This window comes from Papio anubis, chromosome X, assembly GCF_008728515.1.
Source record: "Papio anubis isolate 15944 chromosome X, Panubis1.0, whole genome shotgun sequence".
Classification (NCBI taxonomy): Eukaryota; Metazoa; Chordata; class Mammalia; order Primates; family Cercopithecidae; genus Papio; species Papio anubis.
In genome coordinates this window covers 139,807,817-139,825,563 of record NC_044996.1, presented here as the reverse complement: position 1 = coordinate 139,825,563, position 17,747 = coordinate 139,807,817, and the positions used below count along the sequence as shown (strand labels likewise).

General features: G+C 38.4%; 1 protein-coding gene across 10 annotated transcripts in view; it reads left to right on the top strand.

Moving 5' to 3' along the window:
• Positions 1-17,747, top strand: part of NLGN4X (neuroligin 4 X-linked) — a 347,312-nt gene that overhangs the window by 204,818 nt on the left and 124,747 nt on the right. For all 10 annotated transcript variants that reach the window (XM_031660609.1, XM_031660611.1, XM_031660613.1 and 7 more), the window contains one exon: positions 2,621-2,773. In XM_031660609.1, coding sequence (XP_031516469.1) covers positions 2,621-2,773 — 153 coding nt within the window. The remainder of the gene's footprint in view (positions 1-2,620; positions 2,774-17,747) is intronic.

The following is a 17,747-nucleotide window of genomic DNA, read 5'->3' as shown; positions in this document are numbered from 1 at the left end:
TTTTACAGCGTTTAAAGGAAAAAAAAAAAAAAAAGATAAGAGTATCTCAGAACTGAGAAAGGACAAAAAGCTAGCTATTCTTTTTACACTACGGCTTTTTTTGAAAACGTTTTTCTCCGTAAAATGTTTTGTTGCTGTGAAGTTTCTTCTTAAGGCTACCAAATTGCTCAACACATTATCTACCAGAAGTGAAAGGATTTTTTTTAAAAGATGGTAGGTCTGAGGTACTCATGCAGACAACTTGCACGCTGTTTTTCTGCCCTTTCTGTACCAGAAATGATTTTTTTTTAAAAGAGGGGAAGCAACAAAAAAAGTACTGAAGCAAGCCCTTCTTCATTGGTAAGGCTCTATAGGATTAGCTAAAAGCACATTTTTCCCGTCTGGGAAGCAAAATGCATGGAGCTCCATTAAGGCCCTGGCTGGACCTTTGGGTCTCTGTCTGAAAGGCAATTTAAAGCCCAAAAGTGAGTCCTGAATTATCTTTGCTGGTCAAGACCAACGTCCATGACAGGGTCTTTTGACCAATTCTTGTAGTTGCTCCCCGCCTTGCTTATCTTCATAAATCAACTGTTCTCCAAGAAAAGAAATCTTGCCAACACCCTTTCCATGCCCAGTCTTCCCTTAACGTTTTGAATAGTAGTATTTTTACTGAGCTCATAGGGCTGTCACTGCCTCAAGTAGCTCTCTGAGAGATCTCAATTCTGATGGCCATGGAAGATCAAAATGTACACCTGCTTCAGGTAGCCCCTTCTTTGATAAGGGCTTCTGAATGCCTGACATTTTATCAGCATTGAGCAAATACATAAAAATGAAATAAACTTTTGTTGTCTCATACCTTATACTGCTATAATTTGCATCCTGTTTGGCTTTCTCTTTTTAATACATTTCCCTTTGATAATTAGGACCTGTTTTCACAATGTTCCCAGTGAATCTTTATTACCATTGAAATGCCATCTAATTTTCATGATTAATATGACAACTGGTTATTACTTCCACAAGGTCAAGAGAATCTTGTTCTATGTTTTATGAAAGGTAAGAGATGTTAATCTCACATGTTTTCCAAGGGAGCACTTTAAAGCAGCCCTTCAAAATCTCTACTTACCCTTTTTTCCACAATTTACTAGACAACTGCTGGTAATGGTAAAAGAAATGAGGCCCAAAACAGCAAATTAGGAATCAGAAAGAAGCAGTGGATCAGGAGAAAAGCCATTTCTTATTCATATAGCAGAAGACATTTCCTGTAGTGTATGATGAATAAATGATTAATAGAAGATTTTTACTTTATATTTGAATTTAGTATGAGAAATAAAAGCCACTTTTCTGCCGTGGATTAAATATCTGCAAAGAAATACTTGGGTAACTTGACACTGTTTTGTGTGCTTTACTGTGACCAGTGGGTATGTCATGTCTTCTGTGTACACCCAGGAAAATTGTGATCGTAATTCATTCAAATTGGAGCCACCGTCCAAACGATGGTAATTCATATCCTCAGAATTCTTTTCCAATATCTCAAAAGTGTCCCTGCGAATTATGAGGAAAAAAAAACTTTATTGAAGAAAAAATTGGAAATCAATATGCATACATACTTGAGTTTTCTTTTAGTAACAAAGATATTTAAATTGTTTGTACACACACACACACACACACACATATCTGTATCCAGAAATATTTATAGGTGAGGTCAGTCTTCTAAAGATTAAATGTAGCCCTAATTGCTGATTAATGTTATAAACAGTTTATTTAATCATAACTTTTCACAAAGCAGGCCCTACAGATGGTCCCCAGCTTCCTATCATCACAGGTCATTGTTTTTACATCATTGTTAATTTAAATAATAAAGTAAATTATTAAGAGGAATTTTTGGTTGCAAGTCACAATGGGAGTTTATAGTCCCTGTGAAAATATAAAGCATTCAAATAATTTGGATTATTTTGCCATTTTTTATTGCATCTCTTTTATTTTTGTCACTTAAGTATGTTAGTATGTTACTGTAATCACTGGAACAAAGACATTTGCTTGGACATCCTTCCTTTTTTTTCCTTATTTCTGTTCTGTTAATTTTTAACTATTGATTTTGCTTTCTTGTCATTATCTGTCCCTTATTGATAGTTTATAGCTTCACTACTACTCTTATGTTTTTATTGTTAAATTGAAGATGAATCTGTACACTCACCTGCGAATTAAGATGCAACTATATTAAAATTAATTATAATTTTGAAGTTGATTTTATACTTAATTAGAATATAAAATATATTGTGTCAAGGATTCCATGTGTTTATTCAATTTAAATCACATTTTAGGGTTTGAGCAAAATTTAGGAAATGTGTACTTTACCTAAAACCATTTCTTTTAGTGCTTTAGATATATATAGAAGCTTACATGAGCAGAGGATGCCAAATGTCTGTATGCTTCTTAAAATACCATTTCCATAAATAGAAAACGTAATAGCACTGATCATTTTCCTTAGAAACTCTTATCAAGGGTCATATCATCCATAAAAATAAATGTGCTTAATTCAAGTCAAAATAGGGAAATCAGTGAATCTCCTTTGTTCTTAATTGAGCATTGGTGAGTCAGTGTGATTCTTTATTGTGTTTCCTTACTTGGCTTTTTTTTCCAGATATTCATGATCAGAACAGTAAGAAGCCGGTTATGGTCTATATCCATGGGGGATCTTACATGGAGGGCACCGGCAACATGATTGACGGCAGCATTTTGGCCAGCTACGGAAATGTCATCGTGATCACTATTAACTACCGTCTGGGAATACTAGGTAAGTGATTTCATCATGTAAATGACTGAGCAACAGGAAACATGAAAGGTCCACTTCTTATTTTGACAGGGCTCGTGGATTTGAATCCTGTTATTCCAGTTCCTGGTTAATTCCACTTTACGGTATTTACTTTATGTGATCAGATATGTTTATTCCTTTTACTACCTTCGTGCAACATGGTCATTTTATTGTTTTATTTTTCTTTTAGCTTGCAATTTCTGATCCAATAATTTTATTTTGTGGAACCTGAATCCCTCCTCAAAACAATGCAGACTTTAAGATCTTCAAGATGAAATGAAATTTTATTTAAAGTATGTTTCTCCCTTGGAGTTCAATGAATATATGTTTGTCTGCATAGACCTGTACAATGAACACATATTTAGTGATATCATGGTTGGGAATGGCCATAGATCTTAGCTTTCTTTTCTGGTTGTGTCATTCTATGAATCAGTATATTGTGTGGAGGAAAATATCGTATCCAATTCTCTAACTGATTATGTTGAGCCTTTGGAAGATCTGTTGTTTTGGTTCCATTGCATTTGCATGCAAGGAAACTTAGCTGTTAGTTGGCTTTTGTTCCATTGATGATCTATGATTAAAGGCTGAATACATGGAAATTCAAGTTTAGTTCCTCCATGTTTTGATATTTCATTTCTTTTCTTTCTTTTTTTTTTTTTTTTCTTCTTTGAGACGGAGTCTCACTCTGTCGCCCAGGCTGGAGTGCAGTGGCGCAATCTCGGCTCACTGCAGCCTCTGCAACATCTGCCTCCTGGGTTCAAGTGATTTTTCTGCCTCAGCGTCCCAAGTAGCTGGAACTACAGGCTCGTGCCACCACGCCCAGCTAATTTTTGTAGTTTTAATAGATACGGGGTTTCACCATATTGGCCAGGCTGGTCTCAAATTCCTGACCTCGTGGTCTGCCCGCCTCAGTCTCCCAAAATGCTGGGATTACAGGCGTGAGCCACCGCGCCCGACCGTCATTCATCTTCTTTTAATTGTAGGTTGGAAAATTATACGTCTTCAGGGTAAGATTTCAGTACCTTCTGAGATGGCCTTTCCTGGTGTTGGTTAGTTTGCAAATAATATTCCTAGACCTATGTAAAAATTTGTTTTCCAGGCAAAAATACATTGAAGTGGTGTAGAAAATAAAATTTTTAACAAGTTAGCCATGAGAGAGATGTGTATATTGGTTGCAGTGTGATTATGATACAATATGAAATACAAAATAAAATGGAGGCCAGGCATGGTAGCTCTCGCCTATAATCCCAGCACTTTGGGAGGCCCACGCAGGCAGATCAGTTGAGGTCAGGAGTTCGAAAACAGCCTGGCCAAAGTGGTGAAACCCAGTCTCTACTAAAAATACAAAGATTAACCGGGCCTGATGGCAGGTGCCTGTAATCCTAGCTACTCAGGGGGCTGAGGCAGGAGAATCTCTGGAACCCAGGGGGCTGAGGTTGCGATGAGCAGAGATAGCACCACTGCACTCCAGCTTGGGCAATGGAGCGAGACTTTTCTCAAAAAAATAAATAAATAAATAAAATAAATAAACAATAAAATAATTAGTTAAAATAAAAAACAAAATAAAATGGACTAAAGGAGGTCTCTCAAATAAGAAATATGACTAAAAGTGTTTTCTTCAAATAGTTATATATTGCCAAGAATATTTTATTTTCAATCAGATGACTTCATTTCATTCTGAGTGTTTTTTTTTTTTTCCCTATGTGAAAACGTTAACCTGTAAGAAGCCCTAAGAGGTGGTGAACTGCTGAGAAACCCTAAGAGGTGGTGTAAGAAACGCTAGGAGAAATGCATTTATTACTTTGAAATGCAAGTGAGTCACAGGTGTTGCTAAAGTTATGTCTTTTGAAACATTGATAAAGAACTCAAGGTTCCAGACTGGTTTCTGCGTTGAAGAAAATAAACACCACCAAAAAACCTTTTAGTGTCAAAAAACTTATTATATCGTTGGCTTTATTTCCTATAATTTTTGTAGTTTTCTGTGAGCCACATCTTGGCAGAATAATGTCTCTGAACCTTTGCATAGCGATAATTGCATGCTTCACTGAGTATTTTTCAGAGGCGCTGGATAGTTGCTTTGACTACTAGTGTTGGAAACAGGAAATTGTGCTTCTTGATGTTTTACAAAAGGTCCATTCTGACAAAGAGGTGGAAGGAGGAAAGTACGTGTGAGGGTACTGCACAGGCCTTCTTCAAAGGGAGCAGTGTGTGCACTGCCTGTAGCAGGGCCACACGGAAGAAAGCTTGGGCATCATTTTCTGAAGGAGGCAGTGGGCATCGAGAAAATTCTTGCTTTGCTGGAATCACAGACTATTCTGTTGCTTGTGTGGTGGATTGATGTGTCTGATAAGATTGAGTTTCGAAAGAAATTGATCTCCTTTTCTCCCTAAAGCTCAGTTGTATCAAGCAACTCTACACTGATTTTTCATCAGTTTTGTCCCTTCATGAATCAATTGCACATCTTGCAAATTAGCCTGGAAATTATACACACTTTTTTTAGAGGAAAGAAAAACTAATTGAAAAATTGTAAGTCTACTTTTTGTTATGGAGAGTTTTTAAAAGTCATGAGATAACAGAGAGCTGTAAAATTGGTGGGGAAGAAATAAAAGAAGCGATTTAGCATCTCTGTGCTGGTCTATTTACATTCCTCCAATGAGCTAGTGTGGAACAGCCAAGCACACTACAGACCCCCTTTCATTTGATGGAATGAAATGTGCCAAGTTTGCTGATTTTACAGGACGATAGAGACTTTAAAATGTGACTGCGTTGGTTTTTATCATGGATCTTGCATTTACTACTGTCCTCTTGAAAACGGCTAGGCGGCGTTTACTTTTTGCTTACAGGAAACTCCTATTATCGGTCTTAAAATGTTTTTAAACCTTTGGCATTCAGATATTTAAAAAGATGAGCAAATAAAATACACAGCAGGCGCTGCAATGATCATTTCAGTGAGTGCATTTCATACAAGTAGATACAATTTTAGGCAAAAGGTTGAAATATTCTTTGAGTTCTTTTTCTTCCAATAAAAGTCATAAATGCATAAATGTTATCTTCCTACCTGAGGAATGGAAAAATATTGTTTTAAGATTTTCTTTTTATGGAGTAACAAATGCTATTTTCTGTTACCCAAAAGAGAGGATTAAAAACATGAAACATGCCCATAATAGAAGCGGAATGCTGGCTTTGGAAAGAATGTAGATTGCAGCTGGAGACAGACAGGAGCTAACATCTTTCCTCTACCCCCACCGTGAGAAAGTCAGCTAGCGATTCCTGAGACTCTTTCCTTAGGTGTAGTACTGGCAGTGGTCTCTCCCTTGCAAGGTTGTTGTACAGTATAAAAGTTCCATGGTTCAAAATACCTCATTAATATATAATCTGTACAATTACTTGTCGATAAAAAAAAACTTATTTATTTATTTATTTATTTTTTTGAGATGGAGTCTCGCTCTTATTGCCCAGGCTGGAGTGTAGCGGCACGATCTCGGCTCACTGCAATCTCTGCCTCCCGGGTCTAAGCGATTCTCCTGCCTCAGCCTCCACAGTAGCTGGGATTACAGGCGCCCGCCACCACGTCCCACTAATTTTCGTATTTTTAGTAGAGACAGGGTTTTGCCATTTGGTCAGGCTGGTCTCGAACTCCTGACCTGAGGAGATCCACCCACCTCGGCCTCCCAAAGTACTGGGATTACAGGCGTGAGCCACTGCACCCGGCCAAAAAATAACCTTTAAAAAAGGTTTAATGGACTCATGTAGATGAAGTTTCATAGGCTCTCAGCAGCAACCATTATACCCAGTCACACTACAATTTCTAGTGTTATTAGTATCATTATACATTGTATTAATACTACTGTTTATCCACAGTAAGAATTGTAGCTGACCCAATCTCTAATGGCTAATATCTATCAAATATTGGCATCCAGACTGAACCATGTTAATTTAAAAAAATCATTACAAGACACTCCTAGATGTTAAATAAATCAGAAGATCATCATGTTTGCTATTTTTTTAATAATCAGAAGTGTGCTATACAGTCTTGCTAGCCATTGGCCATACAATTTATGATCCAATCCAGGACATGTATGAGAGTTGCTCATGTGCTATCAATAAAATGGAATTGTTCCAGGCAAATTGAGACATATCATCATAGCTATAAAGTAATTATTTATATCTACATGAAATGTCTTCTGATTGAATTGGTGTTCAGTTTGTTTTTAAAGAAGCTACACTTCTGTAAACAGATTTCTTATGTGTTCTGTTGTACACCCTTGTCACTAGAAAGGCGTATATGTTACCGGAAAGGGATCCTAATCCAGACCCTAAGAGAGGGTTCTTGGGTCTTGTGCAAGAAAGAATTGGAGGCAAATCTGTAAAGTGAAAGTAAGTTTATTAGGAAAGTAAAGGAATAAAGAATGATGCTCCATAAGCAGAGCAGCTCCGAGGGCTGCTGGTTGGCTATTTTTATGATTATTTCTTGATTATATGCTAAACAAGGGGTTGATTATTCATGAGATTTCCAGGAAAGGGGTGGCAACTCCTAAAAAGGGTTCCTCCCCTTTTTAGACCATATAGGGTAACTTCCTGACATTGTCATGGCATTTGTAAACTGTCATGGTGCTTGTGGGAGGGTCTTTTAGCATGCTAATGCATTATAATTAGCGTATAATGAGTAGTGAGGACGACCAGATATCACTCTAGTTGCCATCTTGATTTTGGTGGGTTTTGGCTGGCTTTTTTACCGAATCCTTTTATCAACAAGGTCTTTGTGACCTGTATCTTGTGCTGACCTCCTATCTCATCCTGTGACTAAGAATGCCTAACCTCCTGGGAATGCAGCCCGGTAGGTCCCAGCCTTACGTTACCCAGCTCCTATTCAAGATGGAGGCGCTCTGGTTCAAACGTCTCTGACATATATATATTCAAGAATTTGGAAAAGCTGAAGTTCACCAGTACCTCTCAGCTTAGTCATTCCCAGGGTGTATGGTGTTCCTATCTGCTCAGAAGCCAGCAAAATCCTTGCTCAGCTGTACATGCTGGGCATTTGCCTGGTCTCACCTACCCACTTGAGTACCTATGCGCTATCACCCATTCACCTCACGACATCCATACGTATCATTTACTCCTAAGAAGATTAGACATTAATCCAGGTAATCAACTTTCAGAACAATCACCTCCAGACAGAAACTGCAGAGGATAATCTGATAAATCTGAATTCCTGTAAGGTCATTACTCAATCAGTAAATACTCTTCTCTCCATCTTAGCCCCTTACTTTACGATAACTTGAGTTCTCCCAAATCTGGTTTTTTTTTTTTTTCTCATTCGTGGTAGTCCAACAACCTTCAATGTAAAAGAGAATGCATCTTGCTCATGCTTTTTGATGGAAACACCTGGAACTTATTCTTACCTTCCCCCTTCCAACTGTCTCCAAGTGCAAGTCTGCACGTGTACTGGATTTCATCTGCTTCCATTTAAATATGTATTTCCATTTAGCTCACATGATACTATCACCTTTTTGGTCATCCTATGACTTCATGCTTCATGTATGCTGAAATTAATTGTTGCTTCGAAAGAGTTCCAACTATGTAACATCAACTCATTGTGTGCCTCTGTGTGACTGACAGATATTAGTTCATTTAATCTTCATAAACTCCCTTGGCGGAGTTAACCTTGTGTCCCACCTATGAGGAGACGAAGGCTTTGAAGTGATGGGATTTACTCATGGCATCACACCTTCCAGCAGTCAGAGCAGGGACTGAAACCCAGGTCTAACTGAAGCCAGAGCTCTGACTTACCACTCAGAATGCATCCAGAGTCTTGTTAATTAATGTCAAGTATGAATTAGTAAACCATGGAATGAGTGAAGAGATTGAATATCACTTTAGCATCAGATGTAGCTTTTATCATTATGCGAAAAAAGTTCTTACTGCTGATCAAGATACACAGTTGTGATAAGATGCTTACAGTGTATTTTTAAGTTCCTCAGAGTGGGTCCTTGAAGGCTGGTTGATTTCCATTCAATCAATACTGGTTTGCTTTGGTTCACGGTGATGGTGGCATTAACCACAGCAATGGCATTTGTCACATCAAAACTCTTCAGTGCTGTAGAACTAGTGCTTCATCAGCAAATTTGATGTCCAACCCCCAGTTCCCATGTCATTGCCTGCTTGCTGTCTCGTGTGCATAAATTGAGTCAAATGATCATTTCGGTGCATTTCTTACAATTTTTCAGATATTATAGCTATCCTGAAAATTGTCATCTTAGGGTAGGTTGCGTCATGGTCTCCTGAAGTTGTCTTTCTCTTTAAGACCATTCATTGAATAAACCTATTAGGAGCTTTGGAGTCATAACTGAATATAAGACAGAAGTGGTTTGATATAAAAGCAACCAACGTGCATAGCAGAAACAGCATTTGTAGTCATAATTTGGGTGACTTAACCCATATGCATTCACTCAGCCTAATAATGTGTTCACTTTCCCTGTTCTAGTCTCCCTTGTAGGGTTTTCCTCTGAAATTGAGGGAGGGTGGGCTGAGCTCTGAAGTATTCTTGCAACATCAGCCAGTCGTCTCACCTTTATAGTTTTGTGATATGTGTGAGCCATATAATATTCCACTCAAAAAAAGAAGCCTGGAAATCATTAGAAGAGAGGACTAATACGTTCTACCCAAGAGTTACAGCCGAATTCCATGGATTTGCATTTATGTGACATGCGTCTGACATTAGTGGGAATTCAATGGGTCACTATAATTTCCCTGAAGCACATCTGCTAAAAAATGTCAAGCTATCTTATAAATGGCCTGTAAGTTCTTCTCCTCTTTAGAAGTTAGAGGAGTTGCTCTATTTTTGGTACATTTGCCATTTTATTTCTTTTTTCTAACAATATTTCTTTTCTTTTTTAATGCTTTATGAAGGATTTTATTTGAAATGATAAATGGAACACATCTTTTATATCAAATCAAAACTTCATAAGCATATATGCTAAAAAAGAAAGCATAATTTCCTTTTTGGAGAGTCAACACACCTTGATGCCACTCTCCTGGTTTCATTAGCATACCTTTCCTCTCTTCCTCTAACCAAAATGTCTCAGATTCCCCCTGATTTGATATCTCTAAATGGCTGACTTTGACTGGAAGAATTCCCTCTCTCTGTCTGAAAAGAGGACCCAGGCATTACTAAAACAAAACACTGCAAAAAGTTAAATGAGGAGAAAGGAAAGTTAAGCATTGCACTTAGTGAGAAATACATAAACAAAAGTAAAGACGTGAAAGAAGCATGAGAGAAGGGTGAGAAAGTGAAATCCTGAGACAAGATGAATGGTGTGTGTGAGCACTCAAACTCAGGAAGTAGCAAAAGGTGGAAGAAAGAATGGGAGCCTTTAGAATAAGACTCTTTGTGGGTTGGGTGGCAGATGTTATTGGTAAAGCCAGCCTGGGGAGTTGGCAGGGGTCCATGCTGTAGATAACACAGTAATAGAATGAACACATTGGAGAAGACAGGGCAACCTCTAATCCAAAAATTATCAGATAAAGAAAAACCAAGACACTTTGAAAAAAAAAACCAAACACAATGTCTTGTTTGTCATCGTCATCTTCTTTATAATGAGGTTTTGATGCATTGAATACACACTTGGAAACACTGTAATCCCATGGTTGTTGTGGCTGCAGATTGATAGGTGTGGACAGATCTTTTGTGGGGCAAACAAAACCAGGATCACGTTTTTTGCTCTCAGAATGATCATTTGCTTGGACTTTCCTCTTCTGCCTCCTAGTGGCTCAAAAGCCCACTGCATTCCTTGGATTTATTCAGGATGGGAAGATCAAGGGAAATGAAGGATGAGTGCTTTGTCCTTAGGACCTCAGAGGCAAATGGAGCAGAGATGGGGGTGACTGCAGTGGGATAAGGACTCTCTCACCAGGAAGGTGCCATTGACATAAGAGTTGATGGGAACAGCAGAGCAAAGAGGCTCCCCGGTCCTCAGCTGACCCAACAATAAGCGAGACATCAGATGGAAGGGTATTTATTGGGCAAGGAAAATCAGGGGAAGGCTGGGTACAGTGGCTCTCACCTGTAATCCCAGCACTTTGGGAGGCCAAGGTGGGAGGATCCCTTGAGGCCAGGAGTTCAAGATCAGCCTGGACAACATAGTGAGACCCTGTCTCAGAAAGAAAGAGAGGGAGAGAGAGAAAAGAAGGAAGGAAAAAGAAAAATTAGCCAGATGTAGTGATGTATGCCTGGTGTACCAGCTACTTGAAAGGCTGAGGCGGGAGGATTGCTTGAGTCTAGGAGTTCGAGGCTGCAGTGTGCTGTGATTGCACTCCAGTCTCAGCAACAGAGTGAAACCCTGTCTCAAATTTTTAAAAAAGACTCAAAATCAACGGAGGAGTGGAGACAAGGTAGAAAAGAATGTTCTTTGTTTAGTGCTTTTATCCCTAATGTATTCATTTAGTCATCAAATAAAAATTGAATATATTGATCATGTACAAAGTGATGTTTTGAAATATGTATCCATTGAGAAATGGCTAAATCGAGCTAATTCACAAGTGCATTACTTCAAATGCTTGTTTTTGTGGTGCAAGCACTTAAAATCTACTTTCTTAGATATGTTCGCATATTCAATTCCTTGTGATTCAACTATGTTTGCCATATTGTACAGATCTTTTGAACTTTTTCCTGCTAACTGAAACTTTGTAACCTTTGGCCAACATCTCCCTTTTCTTCTCCACCTCAAGCTTCAAGTTCTGTAAGAGAACATTCCACTCTCTGCTTCTGTAAGCTTGACTTTTTTAGATTCCACATGTAAGTAAGATGATGTGATATTTGTCTTTCTGTGTCTGGCTTGTATCACTTAACATAATGTCCTCTGGTTCATCCATATAGTCCTGAATGACACAATTTCGTTCCTTTTTTTGAGGTAGAATAATAGTTCCTTATGTGTATAAGCACCATTTTCTTTCTTCATTCATCTAATGATGGACATTCAGGTGGATTCCATATTTCAGCTGTTGTGATTAGTGCTGCAGTGAACACGGGAGTGCAGATTTCTCTTCAAAGACTTATTTTTTCCAATCCCAAATACACAAAAGTATCATCCGGCCTCTGTCATGCTGTGGAGACTCTCCTTGATTTATTTATAAACGATTCAGGATTTCTTTAAAGAAGCTGAAATTTTATTTTTACATGCAAAACCATATTTAGAAGTCAAAATATTCAAACAAAACTCACAGAAGTATCTATTCCATCAATATATAATTCCCAGTTAATTGAATGTAGAATGTCATTTGAGCATGAGTTAGTAGTCACAGAGAATAGGCCTTAAAAATGTTCTGGATTTGAAAGTTTTGCATTCAAAACAGTCTCTTAAGATTCTTAATTCTAAAAGACACCATCCCTTTCTCTCTTCAGCCTGTTTTCTTCATTTTGCTTCTCATCCAGTATGTGAAAGGTTGATCATTTTTAGTTGATGAGGATGACGTGTCCTCTTTCTCCTTGGGGACAGAAGGACGTAAGTTGTGCTCTAAATGAAAATAAGAGTATGATGAGTATCCCAAGGGATGATGGAAAGTTCCAGGGATAAGCATTGAAATTGAGAGCCAAATTCAAGTACATTGGAATTAGGATTCTGGTGATAATTCTGTCAGTATCTGCATATATTCAAGGAAATTAGTCCTTTCGAGTAGGATAATGGAAAAATCTCTAAAAGGCAATCTGAGCGGAATGTTTAAAGACTATGTGATTATTATGCACTGCATGCCTGTACCAAAACATCTCAAGTACCCCACAAATTACTCGTAAAGTTTAAAAAAGGTAAGACTACTATACATATTCTGGCCTGCAGCTTTTTTTCCCCTGACATTTGCCTACAAGCCTGTAATAGCACAGGCAGTTCTACAAGAAGCATGAATATGCACATATGTACATGCATGACAGCAGTGATACAAAAACAAATGTGCTGTGTTCTAGTAGAATTGTCTTATTTTTGTCCAATCCAAGATTAATAAGTTATTAGCTTTATGGAAATGAACCCTAGAGGATAAAACATACAGGTGCAAAGTAATTTTCCTATCCTAGGGACTAAATTATAATCAAATAATACTAGCTTAAACCAAGGCAGTACCAGTGAGAATGGAAAGAAAAAAAAAGAAAAGAAAAAGGTTGTTCTGAATGTCTTGCAGATCCAACAGGATTTGCTGATAGATTGGATACAGGGTGGCAGAGAATGAGAAGATTCCAGGACAATACTGGCCAATTTAGAAGTATACTTTGAGAACAACAAGAAATAGGCCATATGGCCGGGTGTGGTGGCTCACACCTATAATCCCAGCACTTTGGGAGGCTGAGACGGTGGATCACCTGAGGTCAGGAGTTCAATACCAGCCTGGCCAACATGGTGAAATCCCGTCTCTACTAAAAATACAAAAATTAGCCAGCCATGGTGGCGGGTGCCTGTAATCCCAGCTACTCGGGAGGCTGAGGTGGGAGAATCGCTTGAACCCAGGAGGCAGAGGTTGCAGTGAGCCAAGATCGCACCACTGCACTCCAGCCTGGGCAACAAGAGTGAAACTCCATCTCAAAAAAAAAAAAAAGGAAAAAAGAAAAGAAAAAAGAAAAGAAAAGAAATAGACCATAGGAGGAATAAGTTTAGGGGATGAGGAGATCAAGGTTGGGCATATTAAATTTGAATCCTGTATTAATCATCAAACAGACAAAGAGAGTGGGCAGATAGATGTGAGTCTGGAGTTTAGGGGAGAGGACCAAGCTGCATGTCATCGCATTCTGTATTTAAAGTCCAAGAAACTGAACAAGATTTCTATGTGAGAGAGTGTGCAGAAAAGTTCTAAGACCCAGAGCCTTCAACCCTCCGATAGTCAGAGTGTGGAAAGATGAAAAACAATAAGCAGAGTGCATCTACTATGGTAGCAAGAAAATTGAGAGGTTGAAGTATTCTCGACACTGTAGTAGGCAAAATAATGGCCCCTGTGCCCTCAAAACAACAAAAAAGTTGACATCCTGTCTGGGTGCACTGTTTTTCTTGTTTCTGTCTCTTGAACCCATTTCGATCAGAATTTACCCCTTCTACTCCATGAAACTGCTTATCATTTCCATTAGTGCCTTGCACTCTGCACTCTCAGGGTTCAATTTGCTGGAAAATTTTGAATTTTGATTTTGATTTTCCAGAACCATTTGGAGTTCTTGATGACTCTCTCCTTCACTAAAAACATCCCTTTCTTTCTATCTGTATTTGTTTCTTTCCTATTGCTGCTATAACAAGTTATCACAACTTGTTATAACTCTAATGTTAACTCTAGGGAATTAAAAGCAATGCAGATTTATTATCTCACAGTTCTGGGTGCTAAAAGTCCCAAATGTGTTGGCATTCGAAGAGAGAATCCATTTCCTTGGTCTGTCTGTCTTCTTTTGAAAACTGGCTACATATCTTAGATCTCATTCTCTGTTTCTAACCCTCCATCTTAAAAAAGAAACAAACAAAAAAACATGATTACCTGGATTCATCCAGGTGAACTGGGGTAAGTTCTCATCTTAAGATCCTCACTTTTTTTTTTTTTTTTGAGATGGAGTCTTGCTCTGTTGCCAGGCTGCCGGGCAATGGCGCGATCTCGGCTCACTGCAACCCCCGCCTCCTGGGTTCAGGCGATTCCCTTGCCTCAGCCTCCCGAGTAGCTGGGACTACAGGCCCGCACCACCATGCCCTGGCTAATTTTTTTGTGTGTTTTACTAGAGATGGGGTTTCACCATGTTGGCCAGGATGATGTCGATCTCCTGACCTCGTGATCCGCTCGCCTTGGCCTCCCAAAGTGCTTGGATTACAGGCATGAGTCACTGTGCCTGGCCAGGATGTTCACTTTTTTAAATTGATTTGTTTTTATTTTATTTTAGAGATGAGGTTTCGCTCTCTCAGATAGCTTGGAGTGCAGTGTCATGATCACAGCTCACTGAAGTCCCAACCTCTTGGGTTCAATCCATCCTCTTATCTCACCCTCCTGAGAAGCTGGGACTACAGACATGTACCACCATGCCCAGCTAATTTTTATATTTGTTTAGAGAGGGGTTTTCACCATGTTGCCCAGGCCGGTCATGAACTCCTGGGCTCAGGTGATCCACCGGCCTCAGCCTCCCAAAATGCTGGAATTGTAGGTGTGCTTCCTGACACCAGTTTCTACGGTCCTTGAGGGCTGTGATCATAGCTCATACTACCTTTCTCTCCCTAGTATCTACCAGACAATAAGCACTTTATGGACGATTAGCCGTTGCAGGATTTTTGGCTCCAAATTGCAAAATGCGAGCTAATTAAAAAAGGAGTGAATCTGTTTACTCATACACTTTTTTTTTTTTTTTTTTTAGTTTGAGTGAACTCCTGATTCTCAAAATCAGTGAATGCCCAGTTTCACGTAAACCGTGTTTATTTCCACTCTTTACACTTAGCAGCTGTTTCTTTTTCATAAACACTGAAGATTCCATGTTCCCCGAAATATCTATGTATACCTGTATCATAATTCATTACACATAGGTTAGCTGGAATGGAGATATTTTATATTTGTGGCATGCATTTGATCTTGAATTGAAACCTGTAGTTTACAAAAATCTACGTATCTTTATAGTTTTAACAGATTGTGAAAGTTATAAAAGCAAAACAGTAGAGCTCTATGGTAGAATTTTTTTTTCTTTAGGTCTTTTCATTGGTATTTTAAATGTCTCATTATGAAAAGACCATAAACCATGGTTTTCTAAGAGTTCTGCTGAATTTTGCAATTGGCTGGCCTGTTTTCTAAATGATCCTGTAATCTCCATTTATTAGTTTTCTAGAGCAGCCATAACAAATGACCACAAATGTGATGGCTTTAAACAAGAGAAATTGACTCTTTCATAGTTTGGGAAATCAGATGTTCAAAATAAACCTGTCGGCAGGGCTGCCTTTCCCTGGGTGGTTCCAGAAAGAGATCCTTTCTTGCCTTTTCAGCTCTGGTGGCCTCGGTGTTTGTCTCTATCTTCACAAGGCCGTCCTCCCTCTGTTGTATGTGTCATCTCCTTTTCTTATACAGACACCAGTCATTGGATTTAGGGCTATACCCTCAATTCAGGATAATTTTATCTGCAGGTCCTTAACTAATTATATCTGCAAAGGCCCTATTTTCAAATAGGGCCACACTCCGAGTTTCCAGGTGGACGTATATTTTTGGAGGATATTACTCAACCCACTCCACCTATCACATCATTATTGCAACATATATGTATGAATGTAGGTGTTTCAGATGTTTTCGTTACATATGTGTGCACAGCCACTGTATTCAGGATGCCACCTGGCTTTCTCCTTGCTAGGCCACGCTCTGGCAAGAAGATCTGAGGACAGTCTGGGATTCTTCATCTCCTTCTTGCATCCTCTTTGCTTTCAAATAATGTAGTCATGCAGTATCTAAAAGTTTATTTCCTGAGCCTTTAAAACTTCTCCATCAGTTTGACAAGGAGTAAAAGCGTTTTTCCCCGTTGGCCACAAAACTTGTGCTTTTGCTCCAGCAATACGCAGAGCTATATTTCACACTTCCTTCTTAAATTGCAGGCTATAAATATAAAGCAAAACCTTTTACCTTGCTATATTCTTCCCACCTTTTCCTTCTATTATTAAGTCTGATTACAAATGCTTATTAATGCTCTGCCTTGGAATTGCAATTTGGGCATGTGCCATCTGAAAATGGAGGTTCCTAAAAATTAAAATCAAAGATTAATGCAGGTTTTAAAAAAGGGACTTATTCAAATATATCTCAAGTTTTAAAACGACTCATGGACTTTTAATGCAATGAATGGCCTTGTAGTGCCTCATTTTTTTTTTTTTTTCAAACTCAGCTGTTTCATAGCCTTCTCTTTAGAACATATCGGATTTGCCAGAACCCCAGATTTGTGAGATGGTGTTATTTTTTGTTTTTACTTTCTCTTCACCCCACGGTACCATGAAGAGATCATGTAACATCCTTTCCTGGTTTTAAAGACTGGTGAGTAAAGATTACGTAACGTTCAGACAAGTCAGGTGTTCTACAGAAGATGGTGTTAATGGTGTCTGATTCACAGACGCTGCCTTGACCCCTACTGGTGGTAGGACCTATATTCTCGTGAGATCCAACTTTAGGCCATGGATTACAGGACCTAGATGGAGAAAAACGATACCTAAACCTCATGAGATCTTAATTGACTGATCGGCGGGAGAGAGATTTTTCTTTCAGATGATATCATCTTATTGCATCTCCAGCAGAGTGTTTGATTGGTGAAAATAAAAATGGCCATTATAGAGAAGTTCTATAGACTTTTAAAAATTTTACTAGGATGATGCCAGAAATTCCTACTGTAGAAGCAGATACATATGTGTGTGTTTATGTGTGTGTGTGTGTATATATATATATATATATATATTTCTGAATTTGAGATGTTGGGTATTGGTAGAGATTCATTCACTTGAATAGAAATAAACTTGCCTTACTTTTGGCCAGCATGAATGCTCTCATTTGCCACAGGTTGGCAAGCTTATTGGTTTAAATATAAAGTATCTTGTGGGTAAGATTAACAGCAGGTTTTTATAGTACCAAAACTTCTTTCCTTTTTATTATCATATTTAGGAAAGCCTTTTGACTCTGAGATAGTTTATATTGCAGAATAATAGTTCTGGTGCAAGTATAGATTAATAGATTATTAAACACTTTTAAGATATGGATGGAAGAGTACAAATAGGATATTATTAATGAGTCCCATTTACTATTCTTTGATTCGCAGTGGAATTTTCATTTAACTTTTGAATATACCAGTGATAGGAAGTTAGTAGTGTTTGCCTGTAATTTATCCTGAGCATATTCATTTGAAGTTCAAATTTGAAACCTTCCTCTTGTTGTTTGGTAAATAGAGATTACTGCGATTCGAAATGAGTAATCCCTAAATTGATGTAGAAAAAGATATTTG